The following is a 21,157-nucleotide window of genomic DNA, read 5'->3' on the forward strand; positions in this document are numbered from 1 at the left end:
CGGAGCTTAAACTTCTTTTCCTCCAGACACAAAGAGTGCCCTCTTGTTCTTTGTAATGATCTCAAAGTGAATAATTGGGAAGAGAGTTCTCTATATGGACCATTTATATACGTATACGTGGTGATCATATTCCCCCTTCATTTCAGGAAAATATCCCATACATTTTCCGTAGTGAGTTGGTGTGGAAGTGATGCATTGGAAATAGCAAAATGTGACACGGAAAAATGACCTTAGGAATAATGGAATGCCTAGCTACTGAGAACTTTTATTCGAAAACAAACATGTGGGCAGAGACAGCTGTGTACACCAAGGATCAGAATCCAGAGAACATTCAGCTCCTGTGAGAAAATTACTCAGGGCATGGCATGGTTGTGCCAATAACGAGGGACTGCCAGTGCCAGGATGGGGCAGTATGTCATCACTGGCATGTACAACTAATACTAAAATAATACCACATTTCTATCTCCATAATAAACAGACTATTAAGGCCAACCCCCAGCCTTCTTGATTGTACAGGCTCTTCTCCTGTACTGAACTTTCCTTAACAGAACCCAGCTTACATCCAGCATCATCTAGCCCAGCCTTTCCTAACCTGGGGGATCCCTTGAAATAATGTTCAGGTCTTAGGGAACCCCTGCCAATATTTATAGTATGCCCAAGGCATTAGCATGGGGGGCGTCTTACATTGCTGGTCAGTGAGGAGTATTTTACCCTTATAGATAACCAAAAAAAATCTTTAGTGTAAGCGATAACTGACCTGAGAGACACAAATTATTCATTACTCAAAGAACCCCTAGTAATCTGTTTAGGAACTGCCAGTTTCCACAGAATGTCTGATCTAGCCTTTTCCTCCCCAGCCTGATTTCATCTATCATTCATTGGATTTCAGTTCATTTATTATTTGGATGACCAACATCACCTAGGGTGGTCTGCATGCAGATACAATCTGCTTAGAGCCCCCCCACTTCTCCAGACTGGCATCCACTCATCGTAGGCACTTTGATATTTGCATAATTTCTCCCAAGAGCCATTCCACAGCTTACATCTGGTTACAAATAAAGAAAAAATACCTGATAATTCTTTAAACCCCTCAGTTAATTTGGTTTTGTTCATGTCTAGCAGTGTTATTACCACTGCCACACATCTGCTGATTTCCACATCACTTTCATCTTCTGCAATACATGGAGGTCAACAGGAAAACAAGGAGAGCACAATGGATGTCCCAGGAAGGTATGCACCTGGAAGGTATGCATATACATTCTTGTACAGGATTGCTTCACTTTTTGACAATAATCATTTATAGATGCAAATGTCAAACTAGCGTGTGCTAAAAATGAGACGGGGTGATCCAAAAATTGCTTAAATCAGTTAGCTCAGAGTCATAGAAGTTCTCCTTGGAGAATGCACAGCCACCCCCAGCTAATGAGGAAACCCATATTATACTGAACTGAAAACTTTCCTGCCCTCCTGAAAAAAAAGTTTCCTAAAATAAGAAATATACACTTACTTTCAAACCCGCAGGGCAGTCCAATCCATCCGGAAGTGTCTTGCATCGGATCTCGCATTGTCCCGGCATCTGTCCTGAAGCCGGTGCTTTGGGCGCCGGCATCTTCCCCTCTTCTTTCTGGTCCTTCTTCCTACGTCACCCGACCCAGACGTGAGATTGGGTGACATAGGATGGTAAAAAAACGCACTGCGCATGCGTCAGATCAGCAAATTTTTCTCTTTGAGTGAAAAGGCTCCTTCTCCAACTCGGGCATGCGCAGAAGGAGCATCCAAGGGCCTTCCGGGATGTGTGACGTAGGTATCCTGGTAGGCTGATCAAGGATATAAAAAAAAAAAAGTGTTGCACCTAAAAAAAAAATGAAAATAATTTTTACCTTACATAAAAGAGTTGTCTACCCTTTTATGAAAAGTGAAATTTCTGAGTTTAGGTACGGTTTAATGTTGATTGCATGTGTGTATTTACTTAGACAAGTGTTTCACAACCTATCCAACATGGGGGAACCCCTTGAAATAATGTTCAGGTCTTCAGGGAACCCCTACTATAATTACTATATCCATCCATCCACAAATATTATATACATTGCTGGCCAGTGGGAAGAAGATCACCTTTATAGATAGCTTAAAAATAATTAGTATCTATTAGAGTCACAAAGTACTCATTGCACGAACCCTGGTTATAAAACATTGACGTAATCAATATGCACAATCTACATTTATACCTGTCTGGGACCTGATCCATAATGTGTCTGTAATATCTCATACAATATGGGTGTAATTATGGTATGAACCCAAAGTTTAGTACACAGGTGGCTTTTTAAATATTTTTTAAATAATCCACACAAAGGATTGAACATGTGTATTTTCATCCTTTTATTGCCTATATGTCTTGTATAATCCAAGATCTCTCTACCATAACTACTGCCTCCGGTGCACCTGGAAGTTCAGTGCTCCCCCACCCCAATTTTGTTTGTTCTAACTTCTCGTGGTAAAACACTTATTAATGCAGCTATGAAATTGTTATTACATCATTAAAGCATATTCATCATACTCATACTCATTTAACCTCCAGCAATTCTACACAAGCTCACATGCTGGTATTGACATAATTCATTTACTTCTTACATATTTGGAATGTCAGCCATCTTGACTGGTGGCTATGGTGGCATGAATGAACTTTCATGGAGGAGGTCATTTATGCAGCTTATTGCATTATTGGTTATTAGTTTTTACAACATGTCTGAGTAAGATTTCCTATAGTTAGCCATTACCAGTCTCCAACTATTTTTTAAGCTTGAGGAGCATGGCAGCCATCCCTGAAATGTGTCACTAAAATAACACAGCCACTACCCAAAGTTAGGCTGAGCACAGGTGTTGATGCAAATTGTAAGGAAGAAAAACCAGCACCAACAGCAAGACTTACAGATTCCAAACCTGCACTTTAGACTTCCCTAGCTGACTCCTCTGCAGACCCCACTGCTGGCCATGGAGGAGGGTAGAGTTGCAGACTGGTGCAGACCACCCATAGGCAAACATACCCAGAAATGTATTGTAAGTGCAATGCTAATTTATCTGCTGTGTAAAAAATAAGTAATACTCTAGATTTGTGTGCCCCATCTGTTCTTTTTGTTTGCATGGAGACTGCAAGAAGATTTCAATGGGCAGATAAGAATGCCTAGCTGCAATGGTGCACCTGCATAGTGTGTCTCTTCTGTTCCACTTCCAATTTACATTTTAATGCAGGCAAAGTAAATAACTGAATTTGGCATCACAAGGAGACAATCAGTTCAAATGCTATATAGAATCATGCTGAGAGGAAAAGGCAGAATACCAGGGAGATGAGTTCATTCCTATGCAGCTTCTCCGATCACTGTCCAGCCACAGGTTCACAACTGGAAGACTTGGGCTCAGAGGAAGTTGGTTAAATGATGCCAGCTATCCAACTGATGGCATCTAATGGTAAAACCTGTACAGCAGAGGGAAATCTTATGAAGTTTAAAATTGCTGCAAAACTGCTATTTTATCTTTCAATGGACTATATATTTTTTATGGTAATTCTGGTTGGATTTCAGGTTTGCTTGTACAAGATTAGCAGGTAATCTTTTTACAGTACACAAAAAATAAAATTAATGCTGAATAACCATTATAAATTTAGAAGAGGCTCAGACAGCACAGAAAATATTGTAAAAGACAAAGAAGTTTCAGCCTGTATATAACATAATGTTACAAAATACATCTGGGAGATAGGGAATGTTAGCTTTCCTGTGTCCCATCAATCTATGGACCTGCCACAGTTTTCACCCCCTGTAATTAGGGAAATGAAATGACCACACCAGTCTCTGGGGTCGATTATTCACAACTTTATCAATGAAGCAGTTCAGAATATGACATCATTCTATATATGATCCTTTACCGGAGTGATGACATCACTGACATCTGTTATTCCATTGCAGGGCAACAAAGAGTGCAGTCATAAAACAGGCTGGAAAATACCAGGCCAACATATGTCCATCATTCCACAGGCACTGATTGTTTTTGGTAAATGGAAAGCAAAATGTATAGTTTGGATGGAAACTTTGGGACCTTGAACGTATTAGGTTTAAGTCATACAAGGAAACTCCGCTAGTAATGCTGGAAAGAATGACTATAATAAGATGTAATTCAGCTTTGCTGGTAACCCGGTTATAAGCACGGATTTTTATGGCTTGTATCTTGAAAAGATTCCACTACATATGAGTCATTGACTTGGAAAATGTCCAATATATTCTGTTTTTTAAAATCTAAACTTTGCAGAATGGAATATAAAGTAAAGCTAAGTGTTGTATCTCTCATGGGTTAAAAAATTCAGAAATAGACCTCTGCACCTGTTTTGTAGGTATACATTCAACCAGATTTCTTCCTTCATTTGACAGACGTGATTGGTTGTTGCAGCAATGTTACACTTTTGCTTCAATTTTCTTCATTTCATGGTTTACCATTCAGCCCAAACATGTCATGTTTTATCATTGCTGGATGAAATTTATAAATGTTAAAGTTTCTAATGAATGCATTATATGTGAACAGTGAGAAATACGGTCATGGGAAATCTCACATAACAAGCTGTATTGAATGTTTGGGTGATTTTTTGAAGTTTTTCATACTCCTCTCCCAATTAGTGCCAGTGAATGTAAAAGAAGGACCACACATGGAGTTCCACTATGACTCGCTGTATTATAAATGCATTTTATATTATTTCTATTTTAATTAAAACCAATTGGGGAGGGGAAGAGAGATATAACACATGTCCAAATTCAAAATAGTGGAAACAAAAAAATTACACTTACCTTTAGTCCCGCAGATCCCTTGATTGCGCTGGTCCTTGGTGCGATCCAGTCCCGCATTCAAACAATTTGGGATTTCCTTTTTTTTGTCCTGGTGCAGAAGAAGCACGGGGTGCTGCCATCTTTTGCTTTTTCTTCTAGTCTCCTTGCTCCGTCACCTGATATTGCACTGCGCAGGTGTGAGATCAGGTGACATAGCTGCTGTGAAGGGGAAAAGAAAGAAAGGCGATCTCACTGCACATGTGTGAGATCGGGATCTCTTTCCCCTTGGTGGAAAAGATGCCCCTTCTGCCCATGTCAGAGATTAGGACATGCTCAGAGGGAGCACCCAGAGCCTCCTGGGATGCATGACGTAGGTATCCTGAGAGTCTCTGCGCTTCCATTAAGTCTTGATTTCCAATAAAAAGGTGTTGCAAAAAAAAAAATTTATTTTATTTGGAAGGGTTTTCTACCCTTTTATGTAAAGTAAAAATGTTGAGTTTAGGTACGCTATAATACCCACCTAATAATGGCATGCTAATTGCTTCTAAATTATACCATCCTTAGTTAATGTACAGCGCTGTGTAATATTTTGGTGCTATAGAAATACAGTTTAATAATAATATTAATCAATCATTTAATTATTTCATGTGAGAAGACTTTGAATGATGCAATGTTATCAATAAACGAGAAGAAGTGGAATGCAGGTTCTGCAGAAAGTTACATTCAGAAAGATTAGCTGAATCTATTCTCTTTTAACAGGCTTATGAGGGGGATATGATCACCCTGTACAAATATATAAATTGTCTAGATATACAGTAACTGCAAAGAACAAGGGGAGTACTTTTTGCATCTAAAGGTGAAGTTTAATATCTGCAGACAGAAGGGATTCCTTACAGTAAGGAAGTAGTTTTAGTGCATTTAATGGATTATTCAAGAAAAAGCCGAATGCTTTCCTAGATGCACAGAATATAACCAGTTTTTAAAATTTTACAAGGAATGACACCAGGAACTGTTGATCCAGAGAGTATTTGATTGCGTTAGGGAATCAGGAAGGATTTTTTCCCCTGTTGGAGTAAACTGATTTATGATCTATTAGGTTTTTTTCTATTCCTTTTGATCAACTCTGCATATATGGTCCTATCTGGAGGTTTTCTAAAATATTTATTTTTTTGCTTGTGTCAAACTTAACTTTTTGTTTGTGTCTTTTTTCAAGCTGACTATGTATTCATGTAAAACTTGATTTTTTTTGAAGAATCATATCATCTTTAAAGCACAGTACCTCGGGTGAAGCCACTCATCTCACAAGGTAGTCACAACTGAAGGCTCCAAGCAAGACTTAAATAATTTGAAAATAATGCCAAACTACTTCAAATCATTGGGGGTGGGGTCATACCATTTATTGTCCAATAACAAAGGATATCCAACGCCTTTTGTAGATCAGACAAAGTCTCCCTTTATCAGGGTTCAATGCAGGGTTCAATGCATATCGCTAAATCTGGGCAGTCGTCCATCAGGATGACTCTGAGATGGGCCGTGGAATGAATGCATTGGGTCAGCATTGGCGCCATTGTTTTTCATTACTGAGTACTAATATAGGAAGACTTTGCCTAACCCCAGAAATACATTGAATATTCTGTTGTATTAGTATATGTTATTAAAGGCCATTTTTGAGGTGGTTTAGCTAAATGTGGTCATGTTTCCATCTTTTGAATCATGTCATATTGTCATCCTAAATTACATCATGTTACCATGGCCTAAAGAATACCATGTTACCAGACCTTAAATAATCTTATTTCACTATTCCTAAATGATGCCATGTTAGCCTTCCTCTAAATAATTCCTTTTTATTAGCCTCTAAATAGTGTCATCCTACCAGACCTTTGTGATGCCATGTTACCATCCTCTAAATAATGTCCTGTGACCGTACTCTAAATGTTTCCATTTTACCTTTGTATAAATGATGCCATGTTACCATAGTCTGAATGCTTCCATGTTACCATCCTCTAAATGATTACCATATTCTGAATTATGCCATTTTACCATTGTCTGAATTATACCATGTTACCATCCATTGAATTCTACCATGCCTTAATGATGTTATGTTACCATTATGCAAGTAATGCCATTTTACCAGCCACAGAATAATATCATGTTAACATTGCGGTAATGATGCCATGACTCTAAATGATGCAATGTTAGCACCCTTTAAATGGTGCAATGTTACTCTGAATGATGCCATGACTCTGGATTACACCATGTTACCGCTCTCCAAATGATGACATAATACAACCTCCTGAATGATGCCATTTTACGATCATCTTAATGAGACAATGATATTATGGTCTCATTGAGCTTAATGATGCCATGACTTACGAATGGTACCATTTTACCACCCTATAAATAATGTTATATTACTGGACTTTGATATTACCTTAAACTAAATATCACATTACAATCTTCTGAAATGTGCCGTTGTCTACATAATACCATATTCCCACCATCAGAATCAAAAGAATGCTGCATCGTTATCATTGTCTAAATAATCTCATATAATAACCAAAATATAAAAAAGTTAAACTGTTTGTCTATAGACCAGAAAATCTTATACAGACACCCCAAACTAACTTTTTAAAACTTTTATTTTTATTGGAAGGATTTTTATGGCTAGTGACTAATGTGTCCTCAAGACCAGGGGTATCATCCAATGCCTAGGAATGTTTCAAAACCATACTCCAACCAAAAGGATTTATTCTCATCTGGATAGGGCTGAAAGGGTTTGTTTCCTGAACCCCTTGGGTTGGGTTTTCATCACTTTGTTCCTTATGAGATTTCCATAAATTCCCCTAACAGGAAGTAAAAGAAAATGGACTGAAAATGGGTGAAAATCTTTTGTATGGAGTCACAGATATAATTAAAAAACTCTTCAATATTTACATTTTCCCCAAGCTTTACAAAACTATAAGGAAAAAATGTTGTTATTAGACTTATTGTGGTAAAAAAAAGAACTAAAGCACAGTTTATTTCCAAAGATTTATTAAAGCACAGATTGTTTGAAAGTAAAAAGCTTTCTTGGGACTTTTAAAAACAGTATTGCGGCACAAAATATTGCTCTTATATATTGTCTGTAAACTAGACCACTGTCATTTAATATGGACTTCGCTTTTTTGGAAATCCAGTGGCTAATTACTCTCTATAGCAGGCTGAGCAGACCTGCGGCTCTCAAGGTGTGGTGAAACAACACAGTCCCAGAATGTGCTACCGGCAAGAGACATGCAGGGACAGTCAGTTCCTCCACAGCTGGAGAGTTTGCAATCCGCCAACCTCTGCTCTATAGGATGTCTATTGAATTGAATTAACAGCAAAAGGCACTTGAAAGCTGGTTTTCTTCAAGGTTTAAACACAAGGGAAAAGAATATGTTGCTGGTCAAGGTTTTTTAGAGATTGGAAGGACATCACTCCTTGTTGTGCTGGGAGCTCTCGTTAATAACCTGCAATACATTAATTGACAGCATTATTTTGTGTTACTTAAGAACTCTGGTGATATTTCTAAACTAACGTCTATTTAGAAGTAAGGTTTGTCCCATTGCTAATAATGACCTTTCACCATAGTTTAAAGATTTATTATAAACCCTAAATTATACTTGTAACTTGGGAGGAAAATACGGAAGGCTGATTTGTTTGCATCTGGGGAGTAATAACTGGATTTCATGATTTTTACATTCCATGATTTTTAACGTGACCAAAGCTACATTAATAGCACCAACCTATCCGTCTCTGGTCTCCACAGTCTTGATCAGACGTGTCCTTTTGGAATGGGGCTCTACTGGGTGAGAATTAATGTTTGTTTCTGAAAAAAAAATATCAGGTTATAGAAAATTACAGAAACTTTGTCTTAGATGCACAAATGTGCTTGAATACTGATGCAGGTTCTAGGTTTGTGCCTTTTAGGAAGCTTTCCATTGAATCACCTGAACCTCTTTAATGCCCTGATTTGGTTAGCAAAAGAGTGACTACATAAAAAAATTATTACATCTAAAGCTCATGGTGGAAAAGATGTTGACTGGATTGGTGATTGTGAAAACAAAAATGGAATCATAAATTAGGTTAATGCATAAACCATGGTCATTTTTATCCCTGACAATCCAGAGGTCTTATACATATTTTATATACAAGTACATATATCATATACAAGTTTCAAGGAGGGGTACACACTGCAAGCAAGTTTCTCGGGTGCATTACATTCCCCTAGGTAGGTAAAAGAATAGATTGTATCATACTAGTCCTTGTAGGTAGGAGCAAGAATGGATTTTACTTAATCCAAATGTAAAGCTTCATATAGGCACTCAATAATCTCCCTCATAATGATATTTTGTGATTGCTTTATAGAACATTGCAACCCTATACAAATGGAGGCACTATTCTATGCCCTCTCCGTTAGTTAAATAACAGGTGTTGTTAGCAGACTGTCAACTAGTAATCCATCAAGGCTTCGGACATAATTGAATGTTGAATTTTCACCCAAAACAATTACGAACACTACTCTCCAATTAGGAAAATCTAGTGTTTGTATGGCGCTTAAGTGTTTTTAAAGCTGCAGATCTTTTCATATTGCTTTTATTATTTAGCAGCTCGCCACCCCTAATTACCAACAGGTAATATTGATGGACAATATTTTATTATTCAGGGTGCCAAGCAATACAAGTCCTATACCCATGACAAGCTTCCCGACCCCCACAGTATTCTCTGGCACTCTGGCATCCAAATTCCTTCCCTAAGCAACATTGCAATGAAAATAGCATAGCTCCTTTTCTATAGCATTCTCCCATATACAGCAAAGCTCCTCCAACTTTCTCTTGCACAAGAAAGCTCTTTCTCCGAGCAACATTCTCTTGCACACGGCCTGACTTTGCATTTGATGAACCAACCAATTCTGCTTCTCTTACCTGCTCTCTTCTCCCTCTAGCAGTCTCCTGTAAGTGGCGATCTCAATGTCAAGAGCAATCTTTACGTCAAGCAGATCCTGGTACTCGCGCAGGTGGCGGGCCCTTTCTTCCTTCATGTTCTGGATCTCATCCTGGAGGCGGTTAATAGTGTTCTGGGACTTAGCAGCTTCAATGGCAAATTTGTCTTCCATCTTGCGCATCTGGCGCTCGTAAGACTCGTTCTGCAGGATTGGACAATTCACATGTAGATAGCACTAATATCCAGGACATAGCAGTGATAAAACCAGAAATGTTAACTAAATGATATGACTATATGTGTACAGTGGTACCTTGGTATAAGTCCTTAATCCATTCCAGATCCTTGTACTGATACCAAACAGGACTTATACCAAACAAGTTTTTCCCATAGGCGTGGCAGTTTTTTGTTAAGCCGCCAGAGGAGGTCAACATGGCCATATGTAGAATATGTGGGCAGAAGGTGAAGCGTGGCCAGGGTGCCAATGTTGGCACCACGGCCCTGCTTTCAGGCAGTCAAGGCTCCACCACCTCAGCCAAAGGGAGCTGTATGTCATTTCCATCTTCTGCTGGTCCAGATGCTAGTGCTCCTCCTCCTACTCCTCGTCAGTCATTCCCTCAGCAATCAACCACCCAAGCGATTGCCAAGAGACAACAGTGCACTCATCCAACGGCGCAGAAGCTGAATGTGCTCCTGTCCGAGTTGCTGGTGCTGCAGTCCCTCCCTTTGCAAGTGGTGGACTCTGCACCTTTCAGAGAACTGATGTCTTGTGCCGAGCCGAGGTGGAGAGTCCCAAGCCATCATTTCTTTGGGAAAAAGGCAGTACCAGCCCTGCACAAATATGTGGAACAGAAGGTGGGCCAGTCCTTGAGCCTGTCAGTGTTTGACAAAGTGCACGGCAGCGCCGATGTGTAGAGCTATAACTACGGTCAGGGACAATACATGTCCTTTACGGCCCACTGGGTGAATGTGGTTTGTGCACAGCCACACCAGCAACTTGGCCAGGTGACACCGCTTCCACCTCCACGTTCTCACGCCGCTGGTCCTGCGACAACGTCCGCCTCCGCCTCCTCATCCTCCACTGCAGGGACAATTCACAGTGCCCCTCCATCATACCACATGTGCAGGGCATGGCGGTGTCACGCTGTTCTGCACCTGGTTTGCCTGGGTGAAGGGAGTCACAGGGGAGGAACTGCTCCCTGTGATTCATCAAGAAATCAAATCATGGCTTTCCCTGCTTTCCCTGCACAACTCAAACCATGGTGACCGACAACGGGAAGAACATGGTGTTGGCGCTGCGTCAAGGAATGGCACACGTCCTGCATGGCACACGTCCCCTCGCAGGTCTGACTAGGGGGGCTCTCTGCACTCACGTTCCACTGCCATGGCTGCTGGGGAGGGGTGGAGTGGCAGGAGCAGTATCAGCTCCATCAGCAGCAGCCTAGACAGCCAGAGTCTAGAGTGGCTGATGAGCAGTTTTCTTCACCCACATAGTGAAGAAACTATTTAAGTGCTGTTAGACATAGAGCAGAACCTGAACCAGCAGGTGGTGGCATACTTGGAGTGCACCCTGCCAGCTGTCATTAAAGATCCACTGGACTATTGGGCAGCCAAACTGGATTTGTGGCCGCAACTGGCCGAGTTTGCCCTGGAAAAGCTGTCCTGCCCGGCCAGTAGTGTGGCATCATAGCGGGTGTTTAGTGCAGGGGCCATAGTTACCCCACGAATAACTGACCTGTCCAAAATGTGGAGAGACTGACTTTTGTCAAGATGAATCAGGCATGGATCAGCCAGGATTTCCACCCACCAATGCCTGATGCATCTGATTAGATGATCCATGCCGCCTCACCCAAACCTTGACAAAAGAGACCGGTTTCTTCTGGCTACCTGCCTAGCTACTACTCAGATGCTGCCACCCGCCTGATGCCACACATCAGATGCCAAGTTCTCCTTCTTTCATCCACCTTCATCAGCGGGTACTGGTATTGCAACCCACCGCCCCACGTCACCGGTTCCCTTTGTGGTCCCCTGATGCTGCTGCTGCTGCCATCGCCACACAATGTCACCTTGCCACTCTGTGGTCACCGCCTGATGCTGCTGCTGCCGCCGCCACCTCTAGACTCTGTCATAGTGCCACTCTGTAGCCTCCTGATGCTGCCGCCACCTCCAGACTCTGTCATTGTGCCTCCTCCTGATACTCAAATACGTCACTAAATGCTTTCACCAAATATAACTGCAGAAGTGAACTGCGTATATATTTTTCTTTTTTGTAATGAAATAGGCCACTAAATGCTTTCACCACAAATAACTGCAACAGTGAACTGCATATATATTTTTCTGGATATAGAAATTGCTGGAATGACAGAGCTGTATAATGGCTAATTGGATCCCCAAATAATCTTTCCCTACACTTGTAATTCACTTTTCTAACACTGTCCCTAGCGCCTTCTGACGTCTCTCCCTTTACTAAGATGCTGTGAAATGATTCCTCCCTATCCTTTCCCTGCACTTATAAATTGTTTTTTGAGTTTTTTTTTCTCACAATTAGGTTTTTGCTATCACTCTTCCTAGTGCCTGCACACATCTTCCCCTGCACTCAGAATGCTGTAAAATGTCCTAATCCAAGATGGCTGAGGCTATTTATAGGGCTGTGACATCACAGGGCTGGCTGGTTGCTGATTGGCTGCATGCATTTCATTATGGGTCATCCTGCCTTCCCAGAGTTCCTTCCCCCATGTCCTCACACGTGTAGCCTCCATTTTAGGAAAAATTGTGATCAGTTACCATGCATCGCGAGGAAATTCGGATTCGTTGCGAATCAAATTTTTCCTGAAATTTGGATCGAATTCAACTCCATCAGCTTCGATTCGCTCATCTCTAATATACATATATTGTGACAGAGTGTCCCAAAAATTCAGAGATAATGTTGTAAAAGCTCCAGGGAAAGAGTTGGTTAATATGTTTGTGTAGGTTTCCTGGAAAAGAAACCTGGTTCTTTGGGGTCCTCGAGCTGGCCAAGGGAGTGAAAGAGTGGGTTCTTTGGCCCAACCCAAATCAGAGTTTGGGTTATTTTCACCTGCAGTCATGTGCAAAAGGGTAGGAAATTGCAAGAGCAAGAGGCAGAGGGAGAGGATCAGCCAGTGTGTTGCAGACTGAAGTGTGATTAGTCAGAGGGTTCCAGGTTGGGAAGGCAGCCAGAGGGTTCCAGGCTGAGAGGAAGTCTGTTCCAGGCTGCATGAGGGGGGACAGAGCTCTAGGAAAGCCAGCGGGCAAACAGGACTTGAACTGTGAGTGAAACCATGTCGATATTGAGTGTTAGAGAGACAGGTCTTGACGCTTCATAGATTTAGTTATATTCTAATAAATCCTAAAGAACTTCTAACATTATTATCTCTGCAAAATCACTAATCCCCAATGAATGAATAGGCTGCACCCTTGTGTGTACCAGACCCATCCAACAAATGGGTTCAGGAACAGTACAAACTATGACTGGACATAACTCCCCCACTAGCCATCCAAAATTAGTTTTGATGTTTGCATTGTGTTAATATTGCACATTGTATACAACATTTACTCATATTTATTAAAGAAAATGTGATAAAAATGTGATGAGATATTGATCTTGGTTGAGATATAGGATACCCAGACTAAACAATCTCAATGGAACACATACACACCTCATCGTGTATCTTCTTCAGGAAGATCATCTCTTCCTGGAGGGTTTCTAGTTTGCGCTCAAAGTCGATACATGCCAGGGATGCATTGTCAACATCCTGTGTGAAAAGCAGAACATGCATTAGTTTATTGTGATAACATCTTTAAACACCAAAGCAATTATTATTTACAAAGAATGTGTGATTGGCCATACTGAACCAGCTGGATATTATTTGAATTTTGCTCAGAAACGGATTTATTTGACAAAGTGTGAGTCACAACTGGGTTTATTTTTTGTGCATGGGACAATGGGACTAATTTACCCAGAGTAAGGCTATGTACACACTTGCAATAATTGTCGTTGGAAAGGATCTTTCATGATCCTTTCCAACGACTAATGACTGCACGATGCATGAACGAGTGCTGTACATAGAGCACCATTCTGCTCTATGGAAAGGGGAGGGTGAGAACGATGGAGCTGCACCCCGCTGTGCTCTCTCTCCCTCCACTTCTAATAAAATCGTTAGTTGTCCATCGTTCGTAGATCAGCCAGGACGGTCATTCAGAAGATGGACGTCCAGGGCTGTACACATGCCAGATTCATTGACTTATATCGTCCCTGAGCCAATTATCAGACGAGAACCATTGCATGTGTGTACATTGCCTAATTTCTCCTTTAAGACAAGAAACCTTTAGAATAAAATTCTAATGGCTGCAAAGAGGAGCTATCGTGATCTGGTGTTTGGTGTTTCCTGTCTCCCTTCTGATTCACTCTGCAGCCTCCATCAGCCTTCCACCAACAAGTGTTGGATTACTGTATCCCCTGATGCATATTGATTCCTTCACCCAACCTCTATGTCATTACAAAACACAGCAAAAACTCTGGGGTCAGAGGATGGAACCATTACACATGGTGGGGAAAACCAGCATCCGACACTCCAGGAAGTGTCAAATGATAAAGAGTCTTACAAAGGCTGCAGTGGTGGAATTTTATTATTATTATTATTATTATTAAACAGGATTTATATAGCGCCAACATATTACGCAGCACTGTACATTAAATAGGGATTGCAAATGACAGACTAATACAGACAGTGATACAGGAGGAGAGGACCCTGCCCCGAAGAGTTGTAGATGACTGAGCAAAACAAGAAACAGCTGATAATGTGAGTTGTGATGTGACTGAGACCTCCATGAATGGCTCACATTTACTTTCCATATGAAAGACCATGGCACAAAGAGTTTTGTGTTAGGAAATAACTGTGGGTGCGAAAAGTGTCATCAGCTAATCTGCCATTGTGTCACTGGCTGCTCTTCTCACAATGGAGCCCAGTGTTAGAAATAAGTGATGGAGATTCATATAATAAATACAAAATAATAAGGAATAAGTGTACTGTGCCTGGTCTGGGATTGTCTGTAGGTTTGCAGAAAATGATGATAGAAAACCAATATAATGAACATTTAGTACTATTAGACTTGAATTGTATTTCTACTTGTCATGACTTAAAGCTTGTAACTTTGAGTTTATGTATGCTGTATTCTTTGTATCCTTTGTTTCTTGTATTTTCTTCTTATATGTTTTGTTGTTCTATATTATGTAGTTCTTCTTTACAAAAATGTTAAGAAAAATCCACATTTAAAAAATAATGAGTCCATTTATGCATTTAGTCCATTTATGCATCAACTGTATCGTGAACAAATCACAAGCATGAGATATATGAGCCGAATCGAGAAGTCTATATCTTGGTTTACATGGCTGTGATTGGTAGGGAGGGGGGAGATGATCCAACCTGTGACAGTCTGCAGTATCTGGCAGGAAGGAGGGGAGGAATCTCTAACTATGCTATCCTACAGTCTGAAATAACCAGTGGAAAAAGCTTGACCAACATTTCATACTAATGTCACCTGTTTGGCAGCATGGGGCAGTTGCTGGGCATTTTCAGTAAAGGCTCACAAGGGCTGGAGACCCCACTGCCCACTCACATCTCAACCGGCACTGCTTTTTGCAAAATGTTGTATTCATATATTTTGATTTTCTTAAATAAATAGTAGATCTAGGCAAAAAGAAAGTCTCTGCAATACATATGCCTTGTTTTATTGATGCTGCAAGTTAAGAAAACTCCTAGAAATCCTGAGAGCTCTTAAGTTTTTATCTGTGAGCTGACAACCCTGCTTCTGCTCAACTGAAAACCCAAGCAGTGTTGTCAGCAATCCCGGGGTCTCCATTGGTGGACTGCAGAACACATTCCTTGCCCTTCTTCTCCATAATATCAATGGGGTGTTCCTAAGAATTGACAACACTTGGAACATTTGGAATTTCATTGCAGCTGAGTTGTCAACTCAATGTCTTAGGGGTCACTAGATTTCTGGGGGATCAGAACGTATTTGTCTGTACTTGCATCTTTTTTTAAGGATAAAGAGCGGAAAAGAGAGAAATGTGCATGTATTGCAGAGATGAATAGAAAAAATTGTTATAATGTTGCAAGTAAAAAAGAAATTTGATAGAAATAATGTACAAAGACCCTGTAGAATGATTGAGCTTTAAAGTCACTTATACAACCATTTGACTTACCTCCTTTGTTTTAGAGGCCAGCTGAGTCTTTCCATGACTTAAATACAATACTACCAGGAAATTTGCAAGAAGACCTTGCAGCATGGTGGAGGGGGAACAGCTGCACAGGGCGAGTCCAGCTGCCACATCAGCTAACTCGGGATTGCACAATTTAATATTTTCTTCATCCTCATATACTGCAGATTTTAGATGTTGTGTAATGCGGAGCAGCCTCCTCCCTTGTGCCAACAATGTGGACGATTGTTAGTAGAGGGATAAACATTTACACACCCTTAGGCCAAGTCTAGGTTTCAGTGTGCTATAGCTGCAATGGCAGCAAATCTGAAATCACATTTTCTTGTTCTGCCAACCTAGCTGATTGTACTGCAACTACTGCTTCATGCATCTGGGACTTTATTCTTACTAAAGACTGTAGCTTTAATCTGAAGGAGAAGGGAGCTGGAGGGTAGCAGTGTTTCTAGAGACACCGAGCCTCATATATTAAAGTTCTCCAAGGCCAGAGAGGCTTGGGTGAACCTGGGTAAACCTCCAAGGCCTGGAGTGAACCTGGGGGATCCAGCAAACTTGGAATGGTTCTGGTCAATTGAAAACATTTGCTAACAAATAGCAAATGAATATTAAGAAATCCATTCCAATGAACCAGATCCATTCCAGGTTTGTTGGATCGCCCAGGTTCATTGATGAAAGTATATCCTCTCTAGCCTTAGAGAGCTTTAAAAAAATCAAGCCCCCGCCCCACCAAAAATAGTATGTTATAAAATTGTTTTTGTTTTTTTTGCTGATTCTACATGCACTTGGTCCAGCAGCAGAAGCTGTACATCAGAGCAATGGGCCAGCTACCTGTTTGTGACGCTTTAGAAATCCTGTTAAATATTAAAAAAAATAAAAGCTCACACTACATTACAGTGTATGGATAGCCAAACTTTAGATAAAGTAGAAAGGAGTTCAGACCCCTTCAGGTTATTCTTTGTCTGCTTTGTACCTCTTCCTAGCCCCTTGCATTAGTTAATATTAATTAAGTTACTCTGCATAGATTCTTTATATGATGATGGAGGTGGCCAATCTGTGAATTTCCTGCCCAAAGATGCAGCTAGAAGTCAGAGGCAGAATTCCCCTCCTAGACAACGTTTCTCATAACAAGTGGGGGATGCAGAGAGCAATGACACCTAACAGAGGGTCCAAGCCAACCCAAATGTAAACAGTAAGTTTTGCATAGCAATACTTTATAACTTGATTTTTCAATGATTGGTTTACATATACTTTAAAGTGACTCTTTGAGTCCTTATGAAGCAATAATTCATGAATATTTTATTAGAAATGTAATGAGTTTCTATAATTAAAAAGTAATGAAAATACAAGATCTGACTCCTCCAGCCATGTAAATGAATTATTCTTTGACTTCCTCTTCATATCATTGTGCATATTAAAATGCAAGGGATATTGTCAGCATTCAAATATTTATTTGAAAGTTCTGGAGAACATATAGTAAAAAACAAAAAGTCCTCCAGTCCTTCGAATAAATTAGATAATTATTCAAATACAGCTGTAAATTACAACCATGACACATTTAGGGTTAAAAAGGATTAAAAGATTAATATAGGGGGCGTGGCTAGCCGATGGCGGAGTGAGTGGCAACTCATCTGGGCTCCATCCTGCCACCGGGGAATCCTCTGTTTATCAGCACCATAGGCGCCTTTTCTTGTCTCCTGATGGGTCCTAAGGCTAAAGGTAGCCAGACAGGAAAGGCTGCGGGCATTGAAAATGCCAGGAGCTGCCTGGCCGGCTATTTTTCTCCAGGTGCGCGGGCCGTGCAGGATCAGGCCGCAAAGCCATGACCTCAAGTTTTGGACGCAGCCGTGGCACCAGATACGAGGGCTCAGACTGTTGGACAATGCGCTATAACGGCAGCTCAGGCATCCCAGGCTTCCTGCTTAGAGGGATTGCCCTCTCCTTTACAACAAAATCCTGCAGTATCCCCCACAAGAAGTCCAATCTTACCAGGCCCACGGAGGGATCATCAGCATCTGGTTCTCCTTTACATGAAGGTGAGGAGGTGTGAGATTGGCAGGCCCATTTGAGGGCATTACCTACCAGGCAAGTTTTAACTGCCAGTATCAGTAGATTGGAAGCTAGTTGTAAGCTTGAGTTTTAAGCTACACAGGGTAAGGATGAGCGAGAAGGCCTCTGACAGTCTCGCCAAAATTTCCACAAACTTCTGATGGGTCCACAAAATTTCGGCGAACCAATTTCATGAATTTCATTAAAGTCAATAGGTGGAGTTTAAACATTAATAGCAAAGCCCCTATACATGTTAGAACTGCCAAATTTGCTAGGTATGTGTAGGAGAACAGTGGCAACAAGGAACAAATACAAAAGTTCCAAAAGACCTTGTGGTTTTCCAGAAAATGACAGGTAAAGTGACTGCAGGCAAATAGGATTTTTGCGTTATGGACAGTGTCCAGAAGGCAGCATAAGCAGGACATTAGAAGGGACATTGGAAAAGGTGAACTCAACCCACTAGCAGCAGTCTCTGCCATCCAAACAGCAACACGCACCCCTATTTAATTTACATAGCTGCGTAATTTGTTTTTTTTTTGTTTATAAATCCTGTTTATTAATAATAATTATATCATGACATAGCTGATATCATGACCATGCAGCGCGGTGACATTAGGCAAAAGGATAGAGGACCAGAGACGGAGCGTGGGCCAGCGAGAGCAGTAGCAGTGTGTGGCCTCTGGTCAGCTATCGTCAGGGAGACCGCATTGGTAAGAGTCATGGTGAGTTGGGTGTAGTTCATCGTCAAAGCCACCCAGATGTGTACAATTTTAGTGAATAGAGTACTGACAGGCGGCAGCAGAAGCAACAGGAGGAGGCGATGGGCCCTGAGACGTAGCATGGACTGCATTGGTAACTGGCATCTAGAGCTGGGTGTAGTTCGTCGTCAATGCCACCCAGAAGTGAACAATTTTAGTGAAAGGAATACTGACAGGCAGCAGCGGGAGAATGAGACGGTGGGCCCTGAAACAAAGCGGGGACTGCATTGGAAACTGGCATCTAGAGTTGGGTGTAGTTAGGTGGCATCGTCAATGCCACCCACAAATATCTGAAATTTGTGAAGGGCCAAACCAAGATATTTTGTGTGCCAGCACTGTTGCCTGTTGCACTGTTGTGGTCTGTGGTGCCGGAAGCGGTAGGAAGGTAGACAATGTTGCTAGTTTGCATCATGAAGTGGATGACATGAATGCCAACCCTCAATTTTACAATACTTAGCTGAAAAATTAGGCAAAGGCAATGATACCTATCAGTGTGGCAGAACTGGGGGTTTTCATTTGCAAATTGTCGGCCTCCCCGAAGCAGCAGAAATGTAAAGTATATTGCTAGCTAGCACAATGGCAAGCATGACATTGGCGATGAATGCCACTCCTGGATCTTGCGACAACTAGCGGAAAAATTCAACCGAGGCAGGCTCAGCTGACAGGGTGTTGGTGGTAGCCAGCCACAGACTCAGCACTGGAGCAGTGTGGGTTCACAGAGGCATCTTGGTTGGCCAGTGAGTCCTTGTGTCAGTCAATCAGTGACATCTGCAGTGGGGATATGATAGTTGTTAGTAACCCACCTTTCGTTCATTTTTAAAAAGGTGAAGCGATTGACATTTTCCGGCGACAGTCGTGATTTGTTTGTCAGTGACCACTTCGCCAGGGGCACTGAAGGTTCTTTCGGACAGAACACTGGATGCTGGGCTCAAAAGAAGCCTGATGGCATACTGGGTCAACTGCGGGCAGATTTCCAGTCTGTCGACCCAAAAATGAATGGCGTCGCTACTGTCAGGACAGGCATCCTCCTCATAACTGCTGTTGTCAACACAACCACCATCCATAAAGGAGCCAACAAAATCATGCACCGTGCGCTTCATGCGTTCTCGATGGGTATGCTACTGCACTTCACTTGGCCGCATCAGGTTTTGCCAGGCATCCAGAAAATCCCTCCTGCCTTGGCCTAGACTTTTGGATGTGTGCGGCCTGCTGTCACTACTGCTGCTGCTGCTGGTACAGGAGGATACGGTGGAGGCGGTGTCCACCTGAGCTCCCTGTGTGGAATGTGGTGTGCGGAACTCCTCACACAGCCGGTCTCATAGTATTCTGCTCAGACGGTTCGGCTTTTCTTTCTCTTGCAACATTTTGTCTTTGTAGCGGTGATCCAGAAAGGTGGCCAGCCAGTAGTCATCCCGGTTTTTGATGCTGCAAATGTGGGGGTCCCTCCTTAGGCATCGCAATATCTGGACACACATATGAAATAGGGGATCCCTGGGCTCATCCTCCTCCTGTCCCTCAGTAGGCACCAAAACATCTTCCTCCTCATCACCCACCGCTGCAGCAGTTCCTGTCCTCTTCAAGCTGCAGCACAAATGTGGGTTGGGTGGGTCCCCAACATGGTCTCCCTCATCATCATCATAATCATCATCTTCCTCCTCCTTCTTCTCTTGAAACTCCTGATGCTGGTCAGTGTTCCTTCCTGCTCCTCCTGATGCTGGCTGTGCGCTATGGAGTGTAATGTCACCCTCATCCTCCTCCCCCATTTCTTCCTCTCCTCTCCCATGGCCACTTTCCATCAGGCCACACAGGGTAATATCAAGCAGAAAAATGATGAGTATGACATAGTTCCAGCCTGACTGCTTCCGACTCACAACGTTTGTGGCCTGCTCAAAGGGGGACAGTACCTTGCACAGTGTCTCTATCTGCAGCCACTGGTCACTGGTAAAATAGCTCAGTTGAGTGGCTGTACTAAGGGCCCCGCTGCCTCTATGCACCATGCTGACCAAGTAATGGCGGATGGCTAACTTTTGCTCACGCACACGCTGGAGTATGTGCAAGGTGGAGTTCCATCTAGTCACAGTGTCACAAATGAGACTATGTGGTGGCAGCCTCCGTTTGCGCTGGATCTTGCTAAGCGCCTCGGCGGCAGTAAGGGAACACCGTACATGGCTGCAGATGTACGTGCGAAGGAACTTCTGCACCACCAGCTTCAGTACGTGCGCAAAGCATGGCACATGTGTTATGCGGCCCATGCACAGCGCGGCCACAAGGATGGCCCCGTTGTTGCACACTATGTTGCCTGTTGTGAGCCGGGAGGGCGTCATCCAAGCCACAACCTCTCTGTGCAAAGC

General features: G+C 42.1%; 1 protein-coding gene across 2 annotated transcripts; it reads right to left on the reverse strand.

Annotated features, from left to right (window-relative positions):
• Positions 1-7,821: 7,821 nt before the first annotated feature.
• Positions 7,822-16,147, reverse strand: LOC140331610 (vimentin-1/2-like). 2 transcript variants are annotated; one of them, XM_072412777.1, is made up of 5 exons: positions 15,991-16,147; positions 13,442-13,537; positions 9,749-9,969; positions 8,570-8,652; positions 7,822-8,293 (listed from the first exon to the last, which is right to left on the reverse strand). In XM_072412777.1, exons 1-4 carry the CDS (start codon positions 16,072-16,074, stop codon positions 8,640-8,642), a joined length of 414 nt encoding a protein of 137 aa, XP_072268878.1. In that variant the 5' UTR covers positions 16,075-16,147; the 3' UTR covers positions 7,822-8,293; positions 8,570-8,639. The 2 variants fall into 2 exon arrangements, with proteins under 2 accessions (XP_072268878.1, XP_072268877.1); XM_072412776.1 differs by lacking the exon at positions 8,570-8,652.
• Positions 16,148-21,157: the final 5,010 nt, after the last annotated feature.

Source organism: Pyxicephalus adspersus, chromosome 5 (genome assembly GCF_032062135.1).
Source record: "Pyxicephalus adspersus chromosome 5, UCB_Pads_2.0, whole genome shotgun sequence".
In the NCBI taxonomy this organism is placed as follows: domain Eukaryota; kingdom Metazoa; phylum Chordata; class Amphibia; order Anura; family Pyxicephalidae; genus Pyxicephalus; species Pyxicephalus adspersus.

What these genes read in the sequence shown, in the direction of transcription:
- LOC140331610 (XM_072412776.1), bottom strand. Translation starts at nt 16,074, where the DNA reads ATGCTGCAAGGTCTTCTTGCAAATTTCCTGGTAGTATTGTATTTAAGT. An exon ending in TGGCCTCTAAAACAAAGGAG is followed by an intron (nt 13,538 to 15,990) that starts GTAAGTCAAATG and finishes CTTTTCACACAG; the next exon opens with GATGTTGACAATGCATCCCT. An exon ending in TGAAGAAGATACACGATGAG is followed by an intron (nt 9,970 to 13,441) that starts GTGTGTATGTGT and finishes CCAATCCTGCAG; the next exon opens with AACGAGTCTTACGAGCGCCA.